General features: G+C 38.0%; 1 protein-coding gene across 1 annotated transcript in view; it reads left to right on the top strand.

The window, feature by feature from the left end:
* The window catches only part of ADAMTS20 (ADAM metallopeptidase with thrombospondin type 1 motif 20), a 103,699-nt gene that overhangs the window by 10,472 nt on the left and 69,039 nt on the right, over nucleotides 1-24,188 (top strand). Inside the window, exons 3-8 of the mRNA XM_075704757.1 lie at nucleotides 2,984-3,143; nucleotides 6,983-7,242; nucleotides 21,103-21,186; nucleotides 22,003-22,127; nucleotides 23,036-23,076; nucleotides 23,392-23,497. Of these exons, the coding sequence (XP_075560872.1) occupies nucleotides 2,984-3,143; nucleotides 6,983-7,242; nucleotides 21,103-21,186; nucleotides 22,003-22,127; nucleotides 23,036-23,076; nucleotides 23,392-23,497 (776 nt within the window). The remainder of the gene's footprint in view (nucleotides 1-2,983; nucleotides 3,144-6,982; nucleotides 7,243-21,102; nucleotides 21,187-22,002; nucleotides 22,128-23,035; nucleotides 23,077-23,391; nucleotides 23,498-24,188) is intronic.

Here is a 24,188-nt window from a genome sequence, read left to right as displayed (position 1 = left end):
TAATTTCATTTTTTTGCTTTCTAGGCAATTTCTCTAATCATTTACTGTGAAGATGAGCACAGTTACTGCTACTTCTGAGCATCTTTTAAAAGAGGGAGAATTGCCTGCTTTTTTTTCTTTCCTTCCATAGATGACTTCAGTGTGTCTTTAGCACAGCATTCTGGATTTCAGTTAAGAGACAAGTATCAGTTCTGATTGAGATATGTAGACCATAGAGTAATGAAAGCTGAGCCACAGATGTTGCCAGGCATTTTATATTGGTATTCATTGTTAAGCTCAGCTTGATGTGCAGGCTTTGGAGCACCGTTCTGAGTTGCTTGAGGGTCTGGTTTTACAGTAAGCTCTTGCTGCTATGAAGCTGCTTTTTTGTCAGGAAAAATAATTCTCCATTCCAGGCGAGCCTTGCTATTTCAGTTGAAAAATATCTTTAAAATATCTCTTTGGTACGAGGCATAGATTTTTAACTGCACAGAGGAGCTGGTATACAGTGTACATGATTTCCATTGGTAGTACTTAAACAAAGAAGTGTGGGTGTGCACATCTGGAGGAGGGGCAAGGCAGGAATACCTCCTTTGGAGTATCAGCAATCCTAGATTGACTTAGATCAGTTATGATGCCTCATATTGACTCTTTCCAATCCACTGGACAGGATAATGGTGTATAAATACGGTTTTGAATTTCTAGATAGGTTTTTTTCCTCTGGTAGCACTTGGTTGTCCGAGTATGGGGTCAGGAGTCTGATAGGAGTGTTCAAAGTGATCAGGATCAGATGCACTCAGAAACATATGTCTTGGTGATTTTTTTTGAGTATGAAATGGTAGCCTTGTTCTTGCAGTTCATCTTTACCAGTGAAAGTCTAATATTCCAGAAATTGAGTTGGGTTTAAAATGTGGCACAAACTCTTCCCTTATGAGAATAATAGCACAGAACTAATAATTGGTATGTTTTGTTGTAGCTGAAACCATTTCTTTGTAAAACCTGAAGGCCTGTTAGTTGGAAAAGCCATGGAAGAAACATACAGAATACCTGCTCTAGCTATTAGAAAGAATAGGAGGGAAGTAAAATGTATGAGTGGAATAAAGCAGTAGCACAAAGTTTTTTTTCTTAAATCTAAAATAGCGTATTTTAAATGTCTCTTATCTAGAAATAGGGTTTATGGTATGTCAGGAGAAAAGAATTAATTAGCATGTTAGTGTTCACAAATAGTTTGGGGTCAAATTTATCATGTTTTGGTAATTGGGACTTTAGTAATTCAGATAAGACATCAACATGAATCTTAGCATCCGTTCTTGCTGCTTTGGCCCTGAGTGACAGGCTCTTCTTGTCTGTCCCTGTCATTTTGCCCAGAAGGTTGCACCTACTTAGGACTAACTGACAAGCTGTGGCATATCTGTTTTCATGAGGCCCTTTCCAGGGAGGCACATAGTACTTGGTACGCTCCATCTGCCATCCCATACAAATCACACGCCCTGGAAACACTGGTGTGAGAAGGCTGAACTGAACATATAAAGGATCCAGCCTGAAGACTACTTGCAAAGAATTTAAATGAAACTGAGGGGAAAAAGTGTTTCTGCAAGTTAGATTTAAACAGTCTTGAAAGGAAAATACTCTTCAGCTGGGTCTCTTCATTCTGCAACAAAGGTGATGCAGAGGATCCAACCACAGTGGGTTTACAATAACTAATTTTGGATGATACATATGCTATCTGTATCAGGCAAGATTACAGATAGTCTGACACATGCCTGAAGCCTAACCGACTTTTAAACATACAAAACTGTTAGCTGCTAGAAGGATCCCAAATTCAAGGGGATATTATAATTCCAGTACAATACCCTGGACACTAAGGTAGTCTGCAGCAGATCTTAAAAGACTGTTTGTAGGTTGCCTGAAAAAAAAAACTTATTTTCACTTCTATTCTCATGTGTCTTGCTCTGCCACTCTCTCTAACCCTGAGTTTCAAGGTTGACATGAACAATTAATCTACATAATATGGTTTAAGAGATTATCACTATTCCCTTATTGGTCGACATGCCTCACTAATATGGCAAAATGGCTAACAGGATGCAGTGCACCTGCTCACCCTAGGTGCTTAATTGGCTGAAGTGAGGAATTTGCCGAAAAGTCTGAAAATGTGATGAAATTCTTACATGTTTTTTCTTCCTCGAAGTCTCCTGAAATAAGGTACTTAAGCCATAGGAACCTATTAATTTGGTTAGAAGTGCAGAGAGAAAGAAGAGATTCTGTTTCAGGATTTCATAATTGAATGGATTATGGGGCAGGGGGTGCGGGAAAGGAGCTTGGTTTATGTTCTTTTTCTTTGTATATGTGCTAGTGCGTTTGTTAATAATCAAGTTCCTTTGGCTCCCATTACATAGTTACCCATGCGTGCCTGCTATGGTGGGGGGGAATCAAGGAGAAAAACGCATTAATGAAACTGTCAACTTTGAATTCCTGGAACTCATTTCAAAGTCTTTAAAGAAAGATTATCAGGTTAACACTGCTTCTAATCTATGGGCAAAATGCAATTTTAGAAGAAAAAAATATTACATAAATTATGTAAAGGACAGAAGACAACAAATCAGTCTAGAATTTGGACAATGCTCAAATCCTGAATTTCGTGATGGCCTCTTCTTCCCTTTGCACAGTTCCCAGCTGGTCCTGCTTGGTTATACCTAGATTCTCTTACTTTTGTGATCTCCTTTGTTTCATTAACTCTGTATAGTGATTACCTGTGATGTATTGTTAATATGCAAGGTAGTCTGTTATGAGTTATTCTGGTGGGACAAGTCTCTGAAAGCAAACTTCTTTTTGCCTTACCTTCAAGCTTACGTCTCCAGCTTCCACTGAAGTTTCCTCTGTCTCATGTAAATTTACTTCCATTAATTTCAAAATATTATCACAAATAGTTTATCATTTCAATTAAAAGTATTTTTATATCAGTATTTTTAGTGGAAAATAAATCAATTACTTCTCTTACTTTCAGATGGGCACCTTTAAGGCACATGATGGTGAATATTTTTTAGAACCTCTGATGAAAGCGGATGGAGGTGAACATGAAGATGAGCATAACAAACCACATCTTATATACAGGCATGAAGAACTTAAAAAGTATCAGAAATCCCATAAACCTTGTGAAGTTTCAGGTATAGTCATACTTCAAATTTCAATGTGACTTTCAAATGTCAGATGTCTTTTTTTAAAAAAAAAAGATTTAATTTTCATAAATAATATTTACGTCCAGATTGTTCTATTAAACCTACATATTTCTTTCATGTAGGCTTGGCAGCCATTTCTTTTTTTTCTGCCAGTGGCTAATTCAAATGCAGGACAAGTTGCATGTTAAAAAAAAATCATGATATTGCAAGAACTTCTCTGTGGGTTTACTTTTACACCTATGTTGCCCAATATGTAAATAAATATGTAAACAAGTAGATCCACAGGAGTTGTTGCTTACACTCACAAATGATAATTAATTTATTGCAAGTCTAACAGATAACACAGGACATCTGTCTGTCTTAATAATGGAAGTATCTAATATTACCCATTAATGTAGATTTTTGTCCTTATGAGTATTTTAATAATTTATTCATACTACGTATTCATAATATTTTTATTTTAAGTCAAGTGGAATAACTTACAAGCATGCTATTAGGATATGTGACAAGTGAATGGTTGTTCTTTCATAGCTTCACAGTATATAGGTTAATCGTTAAGCAAAATAACTTAAGAGCAAGAATGTATGCAGTGAAAGTGACTATGAAAGACAAAAAAGCTTTATTAATACCATGAAGCAGTGAGTAGAAAGCACTGTGCTTTAAACTAATATGTTTGTTAGTGGGGCAGAAAACTTTCAGTAGGTTTTTTTAATAGTTATATGCATATATCTTCGTAGTTGGAAAATAGTATGATGCGAGAAAGGCACCTGCAGCTACCATCAAAGTACAAAAACCAGACAAAAGAGCACGATTAGAAAGGATTTATTTGAAATTGTAGGTGTCCATTGACTCGTTCTAAACACTGAGATACCATCTGCTTTGGGATATAATGATGTAGAAGCCTTTGAAGATCCCGCCTGAGCTATGTACTTAGCCTTTACTATTATACTAGTGCCATTTTAAAAATCTTTTTCGTTGTGTTGGAAACTTTTTTTTTTAAGCCTAGTGACATAAATGCTCTTCTTTTGCTTTTGGTAGAAGCATATGGGCTTCATTTATTGGGCTTCAATGATAACACAAATGGGTAGAGATTCACCATAGAGGAAAGCAGCTTATATTTGGTTCAGCTTGGCATTTAGAAACATCCTGTCTAAATAAAATGGTATACCTTTCATGAGATTGAAATCTACATTTATGCATTTTGAATGTACTTGCACTTCAGAAATGTTTAAGCAGGGCTGAGTGCATAAATATGACTATCTGAAGAGAAGCAAAATAATAAAATTCCAACTTTATTTTCTTAAGGAATATCTATCCAGATGTCTGAAAATAGAAATTGCAAAAATAATGGGTGTAGTTTGGGTGGCTAGTGTTCTGAATTTTGGAAAATTCTTAAAGTATATTTTATACTCGGAAACAATATGTTGAGAATTCTGCTTTTCTGTAGATAGTAATGCCAGAAGGCAACAATTATGATCATCTTGCATTCAACAAATTGTAGTGACAGGTATTTCTTTTCTTTAGCTCTATTTTAGGAAGCTGATGCTATCTATTCATTAATTGTCATTGCAGAACAAGGAGTTAGTACTTTGTTTGAAAATCAAGCAAGTGTTGTTGTTCCTGATTCTTTTTTTAGTGATGAATAATATGTACTGAACCAAAGTAGAGGTCTTTCAGTTTGTGTGGCTTTTTTTTCCTATGATGTGTATGAGAATTCTCTTAATATAAGCAACCTAGTGTGAGAAGAAGGCTCCAAGCATGAAGAATATGGTCATTTTCCCCCTTTTCATTTATTAGAACAACTACAAAAGGTTGCAATCCAGAGATTACTGTCATTTTTGGGGGAGTGAAGTTGCAGAAATGTTCATGGAGAAAACCTTGTGGTGTTGTATTTCTGTCTTTCTAGAGAAGAGGTTTGTCTCCTTTAATGCTAGTCTTGCCTGATTATTCACATCCTCCCTTCAAGGAGGAATAGTGTATCTAGCAATACTTGTGATCGTGAGAGTTTCTCTTTCTCTAGTGAGGGAACCTTGACAGAGGATATGGAGAGGCACAGCATTCAGTAAATCTTTTTAGTTTGAAATTGAACCATGATAATTACTTCTCAAATTGTCTAACTAATTTTTTCCTGACTTTGTACTGGTTTCTTCTAAACTAACTTCCTGATGAAAAATTAATTGGAAACCCTAGTACAAACCTTACTTGAGTCAAGACAGGACATCTGCTGCATTTCCTCTATCCATAAATCCTGTTTCCTTAATACAGGGAAGCTCACCTGAGTTTGCCATAATATGTTTTTGATAAATATGATAGCTGGTTACTCATCTACTTGCTGATTTCTGGTGTTTATAAGCAAAATTAATTTGATTTGTTCTGGTATTGAATTTGTCTTGGCTGGTCCATAAATTTAGGTTGTCTTTAAACTCCCACTTTAAATGTAGATGCTGTTTCCCATTTTGCCAGTACTCTGAAGTCTCAGATACCTTCTGTGGCCTAGTAAAGTTAATGTGCATATGAAATTACTTCAGACAGTTCTCTTCAGTGCATCCAACTCAGTCATTCTGAACACATCTAATATATGTAGGTACTCATAAACAAGTTCCTTTTCAAAGCCAGTCCCCAGATTCTCCGCTCATTATTGTTAGTGCTAATAGTTTTTGTAATTATTATACCTGTATTCTGTCATTGACTTTTAGACAATTACTCAGTAAACTTTAAAGTGCTTGCTGTTGTCCCTCTGCTGTTTTCTGGCTGTATTGTGCCCTAACTTTAAAGAGGACAGACTGTTGACCTGTCAAAAGTAGCTTAAAGTTTATGGGTGAGGGTTCTTCCCTTGAAATATGGAATGCATAGATTTAAATCTTCTCAAGTTGAGGGTAACAGAGTTGGGATCTCTGAATTCTTGAGTCAGTGCTGTAGTCACTGTCACTAGAATAAAAGGATTAGGAGACTATCCTTTGGCAGCTACTTTTTAAGATGAAATCTAGCTTCCAGAAAGACAGTGGAGGCTTGTTCTGAGGAGGCTGAAGTGTCTAGTTAGGTGCTTAAGTTCTGGAGAGTAGTGAGAATTCAGATGTGCTTCTCAGTTAAGTATTTTTATGTGGGCTATTGCTAAGGTGACTCCCTGATTAATGCATGGATTTTATGTATCGGCATCAGAAGCCTCTGGTAGCTGGACTATGCAGCATAATTGGAAGTATTATAGCACTTAATTTGGAAGTATCTGAGTAGGTTCTATGTTTCCATTATAACCTGATCCTACATAATGAATATTAACAAAGCTGTCAAGGAAGTCACTGAAGGCTTTTGATGTGTATTTGCTTAAGAAGTAAACTCTATATAAGTATAATGTTACATAAAGGAAAAAGACAATAGGGACTTGAATTCAGGACTGAGGCCTAGTCTTTGTATGGTTTGTTTTGATTGGTTCTGTTGGTGTCAAAGATTTGTATGTAAAAATACATATTTTGTTTAATTAACTTGCTTCCTTTGTTGCACTACTTAAGCTTTAGTGCTTATCTCCTTCCAGCCTGCCCTTTTGGATTATACTGCATTCTGGGAACTGTATAATACTGCTATCTCTTAACTTATTTTTAACAATGAATCCATATATGATAGAACTATACGATAATGTACAAGACTTCTAATTTGATGTTCCTATTACAGCTTTCCATGTTTAACATATTTTTTAATTTCTTGCACTGGTTCTCTTGGAAATAAGAGCATAAGTATAAGTTTGCTTAGTCTATTTTGGGCAGCCTTGTTCCCATTTATCTTTTTAAACTTAGAAACTGCATTCAACAGTAAATCTTTTTTTTACTTTACAGAGAAAGAGTTGAAGAAGAGCACTTTACTACATCCAACCTTCAGCAGTTTAAATGAAGAGAGCAATGTTTTACAGAATTCTCTCAGTTTACAGTATGCTTTAAATAACCTATCTATAGAGGATGGTGGCAATCCGCATTCCAGGAAAAAACGTTTTCTTTCCTATCCAAGATATGTAGAAGTGATGGTTACAGCTGACACCAAAATGGTTCGTCACCATGGGCAGAATTTACAGCACTATGTACTAACACTGATGTCAATAGTAAGTAAACTTAAGTTCATAAGTATTAGCAATTTCAGTTATTTCTGTTCTGTTTTCTCTTCTGCAACTTGCCTGTATCCTGGTTTGGCTGAATTCTGTATTAAAAGAAAGAGATTCCATAAACATAAAAAAGTAGGCCCAAAACTTCAGATTATGGATCTTCTCATTTTAATGCAGTAACGTGTGTAGGTGAAATGCTGTGACCTACTTCCTGATTTGCTGTTGCATTAGAAGAATTCTTAAGCTTCAGTGAGTTAAACATATGGATTAATTACAGAAGACAGAGGTTAAAAGGCATTGTGAAAAAATGCTTGGTTATAGTAATCCTAGTTTTCAAGTAATTTCAAATTAATATGGGTCAGACTTTGAGTTGGCATCATTTAGTTGAGCTCTTTCTTTAGTAAATTTTCTTGAACTAAAAGTCACTTCTTGTATTGGTTCAGGATCTAGTACAATAAGCTCTGTAAAACCGAGAGGTTTACCATGACATCTGTTGAATCAGTTTTTAGGAAAAGGCGTGCTAAAATATTCTGCATATCAATTATTTCTAGACTTCTGTCCTTCTATCTATTCAAGAAGCTTAATTTATATGAAACTGCATCTAACTTTGGGCTTGCAAATTAAGACACCGACATATAGGCATCTATGGAGATACCTGCTTTAAGAGAGCTATTCACTTGACCAGTTAGACATCTACTTTTGGATAATAGAATAGCTCTCTAGTTTCCACTGGGATCAATTAATTTGCTTCATAGAAGTGTCCAGTACCATTTAAGATGCCATAGGACATCTGACCTGGCCTCAGCTGCTGCTTCACAAAGGTGCGCAAGTCTCCTGTAGATTACATGTGGTATCTGCCAGTTCTGTCTAGGTGTCTGATAACCTCTGGCATCTGAAACGACATTAGATAATATGTAGTTAGGCAAGTGAACCGAGTTCTGCTCACTTTAATGTCTAGATCTCCAGCTGATGGCAGTAGAGGTGCTGTCACCTATTACATAGATGTAGGCACCTAAATTTAGAACATGGAATTTTCTTGAATTGGTTTATAAGAAAAATAATGAAATTTTAATGAGATTAGCATACTTTAATTTTATAGTCTTCTAAATTTTTCTACTGGCAGTGGTGTGAAGGCCTGAAAGTTCATGTATTACAAAAAAAAAAACAGTGTTGAAAGGTGGATTTTTTCTTTAACTTATAGTACAGACTCAATTTGGAATTCTTTTAGAAACAACTGATCCCAAAGGTGCCATTCTTTATAAAGTTACCATTCTTTATAAAGTTACTTTTTAAATACAGAAGTCTATTAAGAGCTGTACTAAGAGCCAAAATGAAGCGGTCAAAACATTATTTTAAAATGGAAGCTATTTTTTTTTACAAAGCTTTACAATAAGATGAAATGGAACATTTATTGTATAATTTTCATGAGGCGCTGTTGTGATTATAGCAAATGTAATTCCTGATTTTCTTTTTTAAGAACAAATTCTGTTCCTGCATCTGTACATTCAACCACTTACAATGCAATGTTTCTTGTGTCTTTTTACTTACATAATTGGACTTCTACTAGGTAAATAGGATATGCATTGTATAATTGCTGCTAAAGAGTCTATATGAACTGTTTCTAAGATTTAGCATTTAACATATACACATATGAGCGAAAGAATACCAGTTCTTTGCTAAAAAGCTTGTGATTTCATTCTTGTGCTTACCTATCTATACTGTAAAACTAGGGCTTAGGGCAGTTATTGCTGGCTTTGAGGTAACGGCATACAATAAAACACTATGTCTTTAATGTGTATTTACTATCTACTGTGGTATTCAAAGATATTAAGATGTATAGCTGGCATCTTCTGGCAGTTCTTATTCCACATGTACATCTGCTACTTCTGAAGGTAATCTTGAAACAAAGGTTTAAGACTTTATTTCTAGAGATGTTAGCTTTTATAAATGCAGATTTTTTAATATAAAATGAGATCGTAATTCTGAAAGATTTTCTTCACAGTCCAGTTAATTTCATCCCCACCCCCCAAGAATACATATCCCAGCTCATATCCCTTCTTGAAGCATTTCAGCAATGTCATAGAATCACAGAGTAATTTAAGTTGTAAAGGACCTTTGGAAGTTATCTGGTCCCCCTACTCACATATATATTGCTTTGTCAAACAAATCAAATAATGCATATGAAGATACACTCTTCAGTCTCTTCTCTTCCTTCTCCTTCCCCATGATAGTTATTTTTTAGTAAGCTAGTCATAAATGTGAAGAATAGGAAAACAAATGACTACCACTCTTTGCTATGTAATCTGTATTAGAATTCATCAGTATGCAGGTGGGTTATTTCCTGACCCACAGCCTATTAGTGTTTGAAATAAAACCATTATTAGTCTTATTTCATTACCCATAAAGGGAAGAAACGCAACTACTGTTAAGTTTTTATCCTTTCTGCCATTATACAGATAGCCTTGATTATTAAATTTAACTGGTACTTGTGTCTGGTCAAGCAACTTCTCCTATTACAGGAAATTGTCAGATTGCTGACATTTTAAATGAATCAAGTATTATATTCTACTCTTAAAACCATTCTTAAACTTTTAAGGATATTCAGTTTTGGCTCGGATTTTAAAGAAACCTAAAAAGCAAAGCTTAAGCATATAAATCCCATTAAATTTTAATGAAACTTAGACATCTAGCTCCCAGATGAACCTTTGAAATCCTGGCCTGTTTTTTTTTAGCATCAACAAAGCCACCAAAGTAAACTTGCTGCTATAGGGTACTGTTTTATGGGTGGAAAATAAGAACTGAAGTATACTGCTAAATATTTTTAGGGTTTTAAGTGTCTTGTCACTCATCCAAATCAGCCTGAAAAGGCTTAACTCTCAGCATGCAAGTAATCCCGTTGAACTGGAACTGGAATGCATTTTCTCATTTCTTTAAAATTGCCTAAATCTTGGCAAGATGAGTATTCACAGTATTTACACTATGTCTTGGAAATACTAGCTCTGATTGAAATATGTATTTAAAAGTACAAGGAATACCTTTGCCATAGGACTTTATCAAAACTTTTAAGAGTGGCTTTATTTAATGTGAAATGATAAATAAAATAATAAAGAAATCTGTGATTGCTTAACTTGCAATGTTCTTTCTTGTTCCTCCAAGTGTTGCATCAGCAGAGCACGCAGTAGGTACTGCCTTAATAGATTTAGTAGCTGGAGGACTCTGTTAGGCACATTATGTTGTGACAGTTCAAAGTCCCTAACATGAAGGCTTGATCTTAGCAACTGAAAAAATTCATTAAGACACTACAGTCTACTGTAAAAGCACCAAAACCTCATCAAATCCAGTTCCATGATACATTCTGAGGTACTGTCCTTGCTTTCTGAATCAGGTACCTGATATCATTTTAAGAAATGGACTGCTTATACAGTTAGTTTGGTACTAAAAATCTTCTTGGTCTGTTCTTAGTCTGCTTGCAGCAAGAACTTTGTAGTTATGCCTTTCTGAAAAGAAAATTTGACATGTAAAACCACCTGTGGTAGGGCTATGTTGGCCAGCTCAGATCATGAACTTGGCTGACTGCCTGGTCATGTAAGTGCTAGAGTTGGAGCATGGGAAGGGGGCAGCCATACATTCAAGGAGAGGACTGAGACAGCATCAATTTAGAACATTTAACTTGCAGTGAGACTGTGGAATCATAAAATGGCATTATATAATGGTAAAATAGTACAATTATAAAATGGTGTTAAAGCTGGTATTTTTAACTTTCATCAAGACAGGTTCCTAACTTGGACTGCACATAAATGGCTTTGACTCTCCATTGTTTTCTTCTTCGTGTAGTCTTTCAGATCTGTGCAAATCAAGCTGCCATTGAAGTACCTTGAAATAGTTACTGTTGTTTTAGTAATGTTTTGTGGCTACTGTAATTTACTGATATGTAAAATGTAAGGCAGTAACAGGTCTTAACAGCAAAAAATTTTTCTAGTTGTAGTCTTGTTTATACATTTTTTGGCCATTCTGACAGCTAATCATCAGCATTGATTGTGAAATATTTTCTATGTGGAAAGATCCAGTGTACTGCATCCATTGTTAAAAACCAGCCAGATTATTCTGTCCTAGTATATATGGGATGAATTTAAGAATGTATGGGATGAACTGCAAAAAGTATAAAAACAACTGTTAACAGTTCATCTTTCCATAACACTCTGGGAAAACATAGATGCATACTAGCTTTTAAGAATATTTGACATTACTGATTCTGACATATAGTAATAATTTAAAAATTGGCAATAGACTTGAATAATTTGTAGGTTAATCATTTCATTTGTATGACTAGTATCTGAAAGGCAATAAATATTTTTAAAATCAAAATTTAGTGATGAGTATATTGCTCCTTGCATCTACTCCTTAGACTACTAAGCTTGTATTTTACCCCTTTTTCACTCAGATCAGTGTATTACTATTAATGCTGCAGGAATGTTCAGTGCTGTTTATCTCTCATTCAGTGAAATCTAGAGAGCCAGCACAAAGCCATTTGTTTCTTGCTCTATACCTTGTCATGTTTCTTCCTCTGTATATATAGAACCACATGATCTTGTGCACTTTGACATGGTTAAAATGAAAATGGGTATTTGAGTATACACCAATGAATGTACCAATGAATAATTGGAAACAATTATTTTTGAAGTATCATTCATACAAAATTCTGAGCTAGGCTTGTTGCTTACCTTGACATGTGGATACCTATATGGGTATTAAAAAAACCCTACTATTTAATTAAATTGTGACTGTCCTTGTATTCCAGCTCCAGGGTGCCTTTATATTAAATGTCACAACGCCTCACACCTCACTACATCTTGAGGTCCTGTCGTGGTTTAGCCCCAACCAGCAACTAAGCACCACGCAGCTGCTCGCTCACTCCCCCTGCCCACATGGGATGGGGGAGAGAATCGGAGGAGTAAGAGTGAGAAACACTCCTGGGTTGAGATAAGAACAGTTTAATAATTGAAATAAAGTAAAAGAGTAATGATAATAATAACAATATAATAATGATAATAACTAATAATATACAAAGCAAGTGATGCACAATGCAATTGCTCACCACCAGCCGACCGATACCCAGACAGTTCCTGAGCAGCGATTGCTGCTCCCCGGCCAACCCCCCCAGTTTCTATACTGAGCATGATGTCATATGGTATGGAATAGCCCTTTGGTCAGTTTGGATCAACTATTCTGGCTGTGCCCCCTCCCAGTTTCTTGTGCACCTGGCAGAGCATGGGAAGCTGAAAAGTCCTTGACTAGCATAAGCAGTACTTAGCAACAACTAAAAACATCAGTGTGTTATCAACATTCTTCTCCTACTAAATCTAAAACACAGCACTATGCCTGCTACTAGGAAGAAAATTAACTCTATTCCAGCCGAAACCAGGACAGGTCCACCAGCTAATACAGAGGTATTAGAGCCAGCAGTGTGGCCAAGAAGGCCAAGAGCATCCTGGCTTGTATCAGGAATAGTGTGGCCAGCAGAACCAGGGAAGTGATCGTCTTCCTCTACTCGGCACTGGTGAGGCTGCACCGCAAATACTGTGTTCAGGTTTGGGCCCCTCACCATAAGAAAGACATTGAGGTGGTGGAGCGTGTCCAGAGAAGGGTAACGAAGCTGGTGAAGGGTCTGGAGCACAGGCCTTATGAGGAGCAGCTGAGGGAACTGGGGTTGTTTAGTCTGGAGAAGAGGAGGCTGAAGGGAGACCTTATTGTTCTCTACAACTACTGAAAGGAGGTGATAGAGAGGTGATCTTTTCCCAAGTAACAGGTGATAGATAGAATGAGAGGAAGTGGCCTCAAGTCGCACCAGGGAAGGTTTACATTGGATATTAGGAGAAATTTCTTCACAGAAAGGGTTGTCAAGCATTGGAACAGGCTGCCCAGAGAGGTGGTGGAGTCACCATCTCTGGAGGTATGTCAAAGATGTGTAGATGTGGCACTTAGGGACATGTTTTAATGGTGGATTTGGTAGTGCTAGGTTTGCGGTTGGACTTGGATCTTAAAGGTCTTTCCAACCTAAACGATTCTCCGATTCTATGGAATTCTGCAGTAGGCAGGCACTTACTTGCCTATCTTTACCCTTCACTGCTGTTAGTGGTATTTACTACTATTGTTATCTAGGTGGTAGCGGTTGTTGTTAATTAGATATTTAATGATTAGACTAGCACTTGTCTCTATGACTTTCTCCTCAGCAGTACAGGGGTCAAGGTCTGTCCCTATGGTGAAGCCTTGCTCTAAGCTACCTGGGACTCATCTTGAGTATAAGAAGGAGACATTTTGCCAAGCAACACTGATATGTCTTTCTCTGAGTAGCTTCTAGTGGCTAGAGAAGCCTGGCTGGGGTTGTACCTTGTGAAATGATCTTTTCAGGGAGTTTCTTTTGGATATGGAAAGGAAGGATGCTTTGACCTAAACATGATGGTGTTTATCTGATTATAGCCTTGGTGCATATTTTCATCAAAAGGCTGTAGATGATGATGACTAAGTCACCATTTACTGAGTTATTGCAATATTAAAGGGATACCTTTGCAACCATCTCAGTCCCAAGTTAGAGATAAGACAGAGCACAGCCATTCCTGGCAGGGTGACTCAGCCTTTAAAAGGCATGTATTCTTTCTTTTTGCCTCTACTAGAGCACAATAGGGAATCTTCTGGAACCTCTACTTGGTTAACTCAGGGGATGGTAGATTGAATGGGATGAGGGGATAGGAGATGATCTAAAAGTCATAGCGGGGAAAAATGGTAACTCTGAGGTGTGTGGGTATACTTGGCAAGTTTGCATAAGAAGCCTCTGCTGGCATTAGGCTCCACTGGTGAAAGCAGAGGTTTGTACAGAAATATGGATGGAACACCAGAAATAACAAAACTCTTTCTCATTCTCTCAGTGAAGCAATAAATGCTGTGATGACTTCTTTATCTCATGACTTCAGACAATTCTGGGGTCTTAGGAAACATATGACAGAATCAGGATATGACAGTGGAAGAGGTAAAGGAGAAATCTCCCAGATCCTGGATATCTTGCATCCTTTCAGCACTGCAGTGATAAATAAGAGGTTGTTGGACTCTGCAAAAGACATGTCAGCTAAGAAGTGATACCGTGTTTCTTTCAAGGGATATGATGTTTGTATTCTTCTGGTACCATGGTTATGTGTAACAGACAAGAGGAAAGAGGTGTTGTGATACAACACTTAGGAAAAAAGAGCTGAAGAAGTCCAATTCAATTTGGATATATCATTTACTTGTCTTCCAGTCTCTGGCTGTGCTTGCTTGTTTACTACCCTTTTTCTAAACAGGGCATTTTGCCACAACTCATAGTCCCAGTTTAATGGACTGCTACAACAGGGATATCAAGAGAAACTAAACTTTGTTGTGACCAAGGTGCTTCCAGTCACCTGGCAGCCACAGCTGCCATGGTGACAAGATCTAACTTAATCTTTGAGAATTTCATGAAAGTGAAAGCTGTGATCCTTCCACTGAAGGGTAACTAGCTTCATTTATATATTTTTTTTTCCCTTTGTTGCTGTGCAGTCTGAACTGTTCTGTGGTGCACATACTGGTTTTAAGAGTCTGAAAAATCTCTTGAAACTAATCTCCCTTTGTCTTGCCTATTACCTCCTACTTCTGTGAAGCCTGGATTTAGATCACTGTAAAGCAAGTAGATCTGGAAATTGTAAAGAAATGGTGTATTCTATCAAATTCCTGTCCCATTTCATCATCCTTTTTCATGAACGCTTCCAATAAGAGAGCATTGGAAGAGGTATCCTTAGAATACAAGAGCAGGGAGTACTTATCCCTATATTTTTCTCACTAAAAATAAGAATCTCATATTCCAGAGCTTTGATACTTCCCTACATTGATCTACCATTTCAACTTTCACTTGATGATTTTTAGCCTGTACAGTTCCCTACATAAATCTTCAAGTTTGGTTTGTGTTATTCAACTCTCAGGACTTTTCTCTTCACACATGTGTTCAGCCACCCAGCAGAATATACCTTACTTCACTGGTAAGGGCATCTCATTTATCAGCACAGAGTCTTGTGCTTTGATCTTTTGAAAGCAGTGGTAATAACTAAATGTTTGGAGGTCATGAAAGTGCCCATGAGACAAAGGATTCATACTTTGACTCAAATGTAGGGTTAATGAGAGCAGTGTTACTTTTACGTTTAGCAGGAGCTTACCTATCCCCAGTATGAGAGAAAGCATGCTTCAGATTCTGGCAAGAACTGCTGGCCTTGAACATCTAAATGACATTCTCCAGACAGAGGTAGCTAGTAGATAATTCAGATGATGCATGGATATGGTGTTGAAGGTCCTGCAACAGATTCTCTTCAGATGTGTGATGAAATATTTCTCTGTTGTCTTATACTTAGTCAAATGCATCTCCTCTGAGCTATAAGTGACTTGTATTGAGCAAAAGTATTTCTTCAAAACCCAAATATTTTAAATACACATTGTGTCAACAGGCAGGAAGGAGGACACCTGACTCTGGGTTTTGTGTTGGTTTCTTTGCTGCCTCTATGTTTTCAGATTTTGTTAGCAGATACCTCAATAGACAGCACTTGCACAACAGTAACAGGTTTTTTTCAAGGGATATTAATGTACACGAGGGAACATCAATCAGCTACAGTAATAGCATTTCTTGCTCTTGTTTATGGTTAAATTTTAATCCCAAGAAGGTCCCAGCTTGGACTCTTTTCCCAGATCATTCTAATCACCCAGGATCAGAAATGAGTCTTCCTCTCACATACTATGGTACAGGAGGCCTTTAAGAAACTGAGGGGTAATGTTGCACTGAAGGTTGATAGTTGCAGTTTAGGCACTCATGGTATTATCTGGTGTTAGCTGAATCTAGTTAACTCCCCCATCCAGTTCTCAATTCCTTTGCCTATTCTACCTGATATATATATCAGGTAGATATATATATCTAGATATATATATCCAGACCCTTGTAGAACTGGACAAATCCTGTATTGTTTTTTGTCCACTGTGTCAAGTGTCACTACCTCAGATGACCTGGATGCTCTTTGCTTGACAGCCAGTGAAATGCAGCTGTTCCCTGAATTTCAGAACTTCCTGTTCCAAAACAAGACACGAACTAGACTGATTTACAAGTTAATAGAAAGATGCTTCTGACTAATCTAGTGGCCTTCTATGATGGAGTGACTGCATCAGTGGACAAGGGAAGAGCTATGGATGTCATCTACCTGGACTTCTGTAAGACTTTTGACATGGTCTTCCACAAAGTTCTGGCTGCTAGATTGGAGAGATGTGGGTTTGACGGATGGACTGTTAGATGCATAAGGAATTGGCTGGCTGGCCACGTCCAAAGAGTTATAGTCAATGGCTCAATGTTCAAGTGGTGTCCCTGAAGGGGTCTGTATTGGGACCAGTACTATTTAATAACTTCATCAATGACATAGACAGTGGGATTGAGTTGCACCCACAGCAAGTTTGTAGATGACACCAAGCTGAATGATTCAGTTGATTTGCTTGAGGGAAGGGATGCCACCCAGAGGGACCTTGACAGGCTTGAGGAGTGGGCCCATGTGAACCTCATGAAGATCAACAGGGCCATGTGCAAGGTCTTGCAGATGGGTCAGGGCAGTCCCAAGTATCAATACAGACGGAGATGAATGGATTGAGAGCAGCCCTGTGGAGAAGGACTTGGGGATACTGGTGGATGAAAAACTGGACATGAGCTGGCAATGTGCACTTGCAGCCCAGAGAGCCAATGGTATCCTGGGCTGCATAAAAAGAAGCATAGCTAGCAGGTTGAGGGAGGTGATTCTGCCCTTCTGCTCCGCTCTCATGAGGCCCCACCTGGAGCACTGCGTCCAGCCCTGGAGCCCCCAGTACCGGAAAGACATGGACCTGTTGGAGCAGGGCCACAAAAATGATCAGAGGTCTGGAATACCTCTCCTGTGAGAACAGGCTGAGAGAATTAGGGTTGTTCAGCCTGGAGAAGAGAAGGCTCCGGGGAGACCTTATTGCAGCCTTTCAATGTATAAAGGGGACTTATAAGATCGAGAGAGACTTTTTACTAAGGCATGTAGTTGACAGGATAAGGGGTTTTAAGGTTTTAAACTGGAAGAGGGTAGGTTTAGATTGGATATAAGGAAGACTTTTTTTTTATGATGAGGGTAGTGATACACTGGAACAGGTTGTACAGAGAAGTCAGGGATGTGCCCCATCCTTAGAAGAGTTGAAAGTCATGTTGGACAGGGCTCTGAGCAACCTGATCTAGTGAAAGATGTCCCTGCCCGTGGCTGGGGGGTTGGACTAGATCATCTTTAAGGGTCCCTTCCAACCAAGATCATTCTGGTATTCTGTTTAGTGTATTTCTATAGCAGTACCTCTTTCAACATTATAATCTAGACATGAAACAGTCTGGCTTTGTTACTAGTTCCATAAAAGATCTTTCGGTTAACACTATATGCATGAAATCTGCTTGTATAGGTTTATGCTGTAACAAATTGATCTCCTTTTATGACCTGGTGATCCGCCTGGTAGATGATGGAAAGGCTGTGGATGTCATTTACCTGGACTTTAGCAAAGCTTTTGACACCGTCTCCCACAATATTCTCCTTGGGAAGCTGGCAGCGCATGGCTTGGACAGGCGTAGTCTTCGCTGGGTAAAAAACTGGTTGGGTGGCCGAGCCCAGAGAGTAGTGGTGAATGGAGTTAAGTCCAGTTGGCAGCTGGTCACAAGCGGTGTTCCCCAGGACTCTGTTTTGGGGCCAGCCTTGTTCAATATCTTTATCAATGATCTGGATGAGGGGATTGAGTGCACCCTCAGTAAGTTTGCAGATGACACCAAGTTGGGTGGGAGTGTTGATCTGCTGGAGGGTAGGATGGCCCTGCAGAGGGACCTGGACAGGCTGGACCGATGGGCCGAGGCCAACTGTATGAGGTTTAACAAGGCCAAGTGCCGGGTCCTGCACTTGGGTCACAACAACCCCATGCAACGCTACAGGCTTGGGGAAGAGTGGCTGGAAAGCTGCCTGGCTGAAAAGGACCTGGGGGTGTTGGTCAACAGCTGGCTGAACATGAGCCAGCAGTGTGCCCAGGTGGCCAAGAAGGCCAACAGCATCCTGGCTTGTATCAGGAATAGTGTGGCCAGCAGGAGCAGGGAGGTGATTGTCCTCCTGTACTCGGCACTGGTGAGGCCGCACCTGGAATACTGTGTCCAGTTTTGGGCCCCTCACTACAAGAAAGATATTGAGGTGCTGGAGCGTGTCCAGAGAAGGGCAACAAGGCTGGTGAAGGGTCTGGAGCACAGGCCTTATGAGGAGCGGCTGAGGGAACTGGGGTTGTTTAGCCTGGAGAAGAGGAGGCTGAGGGGAGACCTTATCGCTCTCTACACTACCTGAAAGGAGGTTGTGGTGAGGTGGGTGTTGGTCTCTTCTCCCAAGTAGTTAGCGATAGGACGAGAGGAAATGGCCTCAAGCTGTGCCAGGGGAGGTTTAGGTTGGAAATTAGGAGAAATTTCTTCATGGAAAGGGTGGTCAAGCATTGGAACAGGCTGCCCAGAGAGGTGGTGGAGTCACCATCCCTGGAGGTGTTCAAAAAACGGGTAGATGTGGCACTTGGGGACATGGTTTAGTCTAGTCTACCCTTGATTGGTTTAGTGTGGACTTGGTAATGTTAGGTTAATGGTTGGACTGGATGATCTTAAAGGTCTTTTCCAACCTAAACGATTCGATGATTCGATGATTCTATGAAATTCTCTGTTGTAAGTGGCTCTCATATCAGCTTAAGTGGTAGGAGAGTCAATCCTTGGGACAAGTATCTTCACACTATATGCCAAAGATCCTTACAGATCTCGTTTCAGATTCCTCTCTGACATGATTTTAGGGTGCCATATAAACCCATCTTCTGTTTCTTCTTTGCTAAAGAGAAATAAAACTTGAAATAGTTGGGCTGGAATTAATCTCCCCTAGCCTCATACATCTGAATATTAGACATCTTGTCTCCCTCCATAGTAAAGGGATGAAGAAATGAAATATCTTACTGTCTTGTATGAAAAAACATATCTAAGTATGTATCTTCAGATAGGCACGTCTACACTACAGTTCATCCTTTCAACTTCTCCATTGACTGTTGAAGGAATTTAGACGGCTTGCTTACTATTAGTTACATGAGTTGAAATAAATGTGATAGTTGTGTTATATTATTCTAAGATGACAATTAATTCAGGAACATACCTTGACTGTGGTATTTCATGGGGAGAATCAATATCCAGAAATATCCTCTCTAGGTTTATCGAAGTGGATCTCAAAACTATAAGAACACATTAAGAGCTTGATAGTTCATGGTAGTTTGAAAGTAGTTTTGATAGTAGAAAAATGGTAGTTTATTCCATTCAAATTCATATAAGCCCTTTTGCCTAAATAGTACTTGAGCCTTTACAGGCATCTTTTCCTTGATAAAGGTATTCTGAATGTGTCTCTGCCTGACTGAACTCTTCAGTGAGCGCTTGAGAGATGCTCCTTATTCCCACCTCAGAGTAATTGGCAGCTTGCTGGTTAGTAACCAAGAATGGAGTCCATATGGAAGGAAGCAGACAATAGCTGTGCTGCTCTGAAATGTGTTCTTCACATGGATTCCAAAACTCAGGCTCCTTCCCTGTCCTTATTGAATCCTATATTTCCAGCTTGTGTATCAACAAAAAAAGAAGGACAACTCTGCGTGTTGTGCTCTCTCCAGTTTGGAGAAAGAGAGCGTATTGAGTCAGTGAGGGCCAGTGCTGTCAGTTCCAACTTTTAGCAGAATTACTCAGTCTCAGGTACATAGGATTCAAACATAGCAAGGCTGTGGTTTCACAAGCAATTTGAGCCAGTTCAAGTGTAGGTTGCTTTTGAAAGAAGTCTGTTCTTCTATACCTTTCCCACTGTCAGCACCTGTGTTGAAGGGTCTGCAGCAGGAATGAGATTGTGTTGATCAACATTACATGATAAAAAAAAAAGAAAGAAAAAAAAAAATACTGCAGCTGGATCGGTTCCTTGATCCTGTTACTTTTGTAACCTTGCAGCCTTAGCACAAGCCAGAAGGGAGGAAAGCCAGTACTTCTGTATTTGGTGGCAACTCTTGTTTAGATAAGGCAACTGCTTTAAGCCAAATTGTAGAAACCATATAGATGGGATGTCTGAAGCTATTATTGAGAATGAATAAATTTTTTTTTACTGCTTTTATGAAGAATAACTTTCAAAGTGGTTCACTTAGGTGTATGGAATTGACTCATGATTTTTACTGTCTGGCTGCAAGTTTATATATAAAAATGCTTGTTGGGTATGTAAATATGCATTTTATGGATGGGGAAAGAAGCTTTTGTATGTGTTAGGTATATTTTTAATACAGGTTTACAACTCAGTCCAGCTTCCATTAAAAGCAAGGTCAAAAACTTATTGGTTCAAAGTTGCTTTCTAAAACCCTCTAGTATTTTAAATATTGATTCTACAAATCATCCGCATAAACCAGCTTATGTCTATGACAGTCACAGTGACATTACTTTTGTTCTTTCTTTGACATTTTATCAATAAACTATGGGTTTTGCAGTATATAATAAGTATAATTTTTACACTAGCATTTCAACAAGGTATTTGTTTGGAAATTACTATAAAATTATAGCTATTTGGATGTTAAAAACTGGCAACTATTTTGGGTTTGTCACCATATTCTTGGGTAGAAAGGTACAGATGGATGCATGAGATGTCTGTTGTGTAGCAACCTTTTTCTCTTTGATAACTTGTTTGCATGACAAAAACAGATAATGGTTTATGAGACAAGTTTAATGTTCTAATCTTCTGACTTTTTTCTCTTTAGGTTGCAGCAATCTATAAAGATTCAAGTATTGGAAATCTTATAAATATAGTTATTGTAAAATTAATTGTAATTCACAATGAACAGGTAGGAAAAATAAATATTAAAAAGATTTCTTTCTAACAGAAGAAACAAAATACACGAATTTGCATTGTAATTCCAAAGTTTAAATTTTTTTAGTTTAAATACGAAACATTTTCTTTAACTATAAATTTTTTTTTTAAAAGGAGAGACTAAGTGTCAAATCATAGAATCATAGAATTGTTTAGGTTGGAAAAGACCTTTAAGATCATCCAGTCCAACCAGTGAGGTTAACTGCAGAACCTTTATTTAATGCCTGTAATGTAAGCAAAAGCTTACAAATGGAAATTTTTTTATTTAATGCCTGTATTTCCCCATCTCGTTGTTAGCACCTCCTGTGGACCTAAAAGGACATCAGTCAGATACTATATGAAAGCTTATGGCATAACTACCTAAAGTGTGGTTATACACATGGAAACGTGACAGGGAAATGACAGCTTTTATAGAAGGTTTTGATGGACAGTTTTCAGCCCTAACAACTTTAATATTTTAAGATTGTAAGAAGTATGCACTTTTAAAATACATGTATTTATATTTATTTATCATAAATGTCACTCATTTTTTTTTTTAATATTTAACACATAGTGCATGCTCACATACATTGATTAGAATAATGGGTTCTCATGACTGATAACTTGTAGCTAAATTAAGACCTGATCTGACAAACAAATCTATGTGGGTGAACTTATGTGGAGTCCTGCCGACTTACTTTCCACACACAGTCGTCGTTTTGCAGATTAGGGGCACAAATGACAAAGTATTAAGTGCAAATGCATGAATATTAACACCCTTATTTGGGATTTTTTGCCATTTCTTGCTTAGGAAGGACCAGCTATCACTTTTAATGCAGCTACCACTCTTCGTAATTTTTGCTTATGGCAGCAAGCACAAAACACTTTGGATGATGCTCACCCTTCTCATCATGATACTGCTGTTCTTATCACTAGGTACAGTATCTGAAATAGCCATAATTACTCAGCTAGGTGAGACAAATGCTTCAGTTTCTTTCCTATGACATCATTTTTTAATCATTCCACTGATACTGTTCATAGATAATTGAAGTGAATAAAGACCATCTTGCACTTCCCAAACCACTGATTATCAGTACATGAGCTACATGAGCTCTGAGAGTGCTATGTTGGTAGCTAACCATCTGACGAAGATAATGAAAATTACTTAGACCTTAAATTGTTACAAGGAAATGTACTCTTTAACCGTTGTACATATATGTGATAGGGCTGAAGTGTGGTACATAATGGAATCAGCTGAAGGATGCAGTGGTGGTGGCTGTGAGCTCCTGATAGCCTGGGCATAATTAGAACTAGCAAAAGCTTACAAATAGAAAACAATATTCTTCCTGTACACTGATCACTTCAGTAAAGGTTCTGATGTTCATTCACTGAAATATATCCTCTTTTGCTGTTCTCTGTCATTTTTTTTTTTCCCCAGTATTCAAGTTGGACACGCTCCAGCACTTTAAACTGTTTGATATTTGTCCTGAATTTTACGTTGTTATTTTGGCAGATGGTCCACTACATAAGGTAGTTTCAAGTATACTGCAATCTGCACGTTTTTCAGCAGCATTTCATGCTTGATCTACCTTCTGCATTGTAGAGAAATAACATAGTATTTGAATTTTTAGTCTTTGCAAGCTAGATAGGAAGCAATACTGTGAGCTTAGTCTGGTGAATTTAAATTACTTCTTTTGCTAGAATGCAAATTGTTTGAATGGACTGTAAGATTAAAAATTGAGAATCAGATCTGCAGTTGCTGTAACTAATATAGCAACAGTGAAATACTTTAAAAATGTTCTTTTACTTGCTGTAATAATTTTAAATAAATCTTTTCCTTCAAGGGAAGATATCTGCAGAGCTAGAGAGAAGTGTGATACTCTTGGTGAGTTATTCTTTTTTAATCAGTATGACTTTATAACAAAATATGTAAGAGAATTTCACTGTAGGGAGAAAAATCAGTTAGGGATAAATCAGAAAATAGATGCAGAATTTAAGTCACACAGACAAAAAAATCAACTTCGCAATGCTGTTCTGCCTTGGCATGTACTTTGGTGCCAGGTGGTTGTTCATTTTTTGTAAATTTGCTGCATAGTTGAGGCATGACTTTCAACTCGGGTGCCATAGTATTTGTTTATAGAGTGACTCCTACATGAGAATTCATTCTGTTAAGCTTTTATATAAGGATTTAATTTTGCAGGTTTAGCAGAGCTAGGTACAATGTGTGACCCCCTACGCAGCTGTTCTATAAGCGAAGAAAATGGATTGAGTGCCGCTTTTACTATAGCGCATGAGCTTGGACATGTGTAAGTACCTATTTCCCAGCAGGTAAATTTTTTTAATTTACTTTTGCATATGACCAATTTCCAGTGGTGGGCTCTACGTTTCTAAGAGGGTGCAGACTGCTATGTCCTTTTAGAAGAGTCAGTATTATTGCCCCTTGCAGTGAGCCAGCTCTGCCCATGACCTAGAGGTAGAGAAATTGTTAATTTTATAACCTGGCTGGTGTCCTGGATTATGGGAAATATGGGCCATACAGCTCTGTTCTGTCCTTTTTTTCATATGAACTGCTTGGGACACTGGGACAGATATCTGAGATGTGCAACACAGTCCTGTTAACTCCAACTGCATTCTAGCCCTGATAGGAATTTATCCTTAAGAAAAGACAATTGTTAATATAACACAGAAATATTCTTCCTTGTGTTTGATCCTTTCAGAATACAATAGATTAACACAAAGAGAAATACTTTACACAGAAAAATAAGAGGAGATGACAGCATTTTATTTTATGAAGCATACCTCATCAGTGATGGCAGAAAGGTGCTATACTCTAGCTCCATGAGGCATGCCACAGTGTAGGTAACGACGACGTTACAGAGCTCAGTAGCTAGCTTGTTGATTTTCATGTGCCTGGAAGTTCATTTAGATACATGCCATTTGTCATGGTATTTAAACTGAGATATGAAATAAGATGATGTGTTAGTTGCATAAATATGA

This window comes from Pelecanus crispus, chromosome 1, assembly GCF_030463565.1.
Source record: "Pelecanus crispus isolate bPelCri1 chromosome 1, bPelCri1.pri, whole genome shotgun sequence".
In the NCBI taxonomy this organism is placed as follows: domain Eukaryota; kingdom Metazoa; phylum Chordata; class Aves; order Pelecaniformes; family Pelecanidae; genus Pelecanus; species Pelecanus crispus.
The sequence above is the reverse complement of the archived record's forward strand: the minus strand, read 5'-3'. Positions and strand labels throughout refer to the sequence as shown.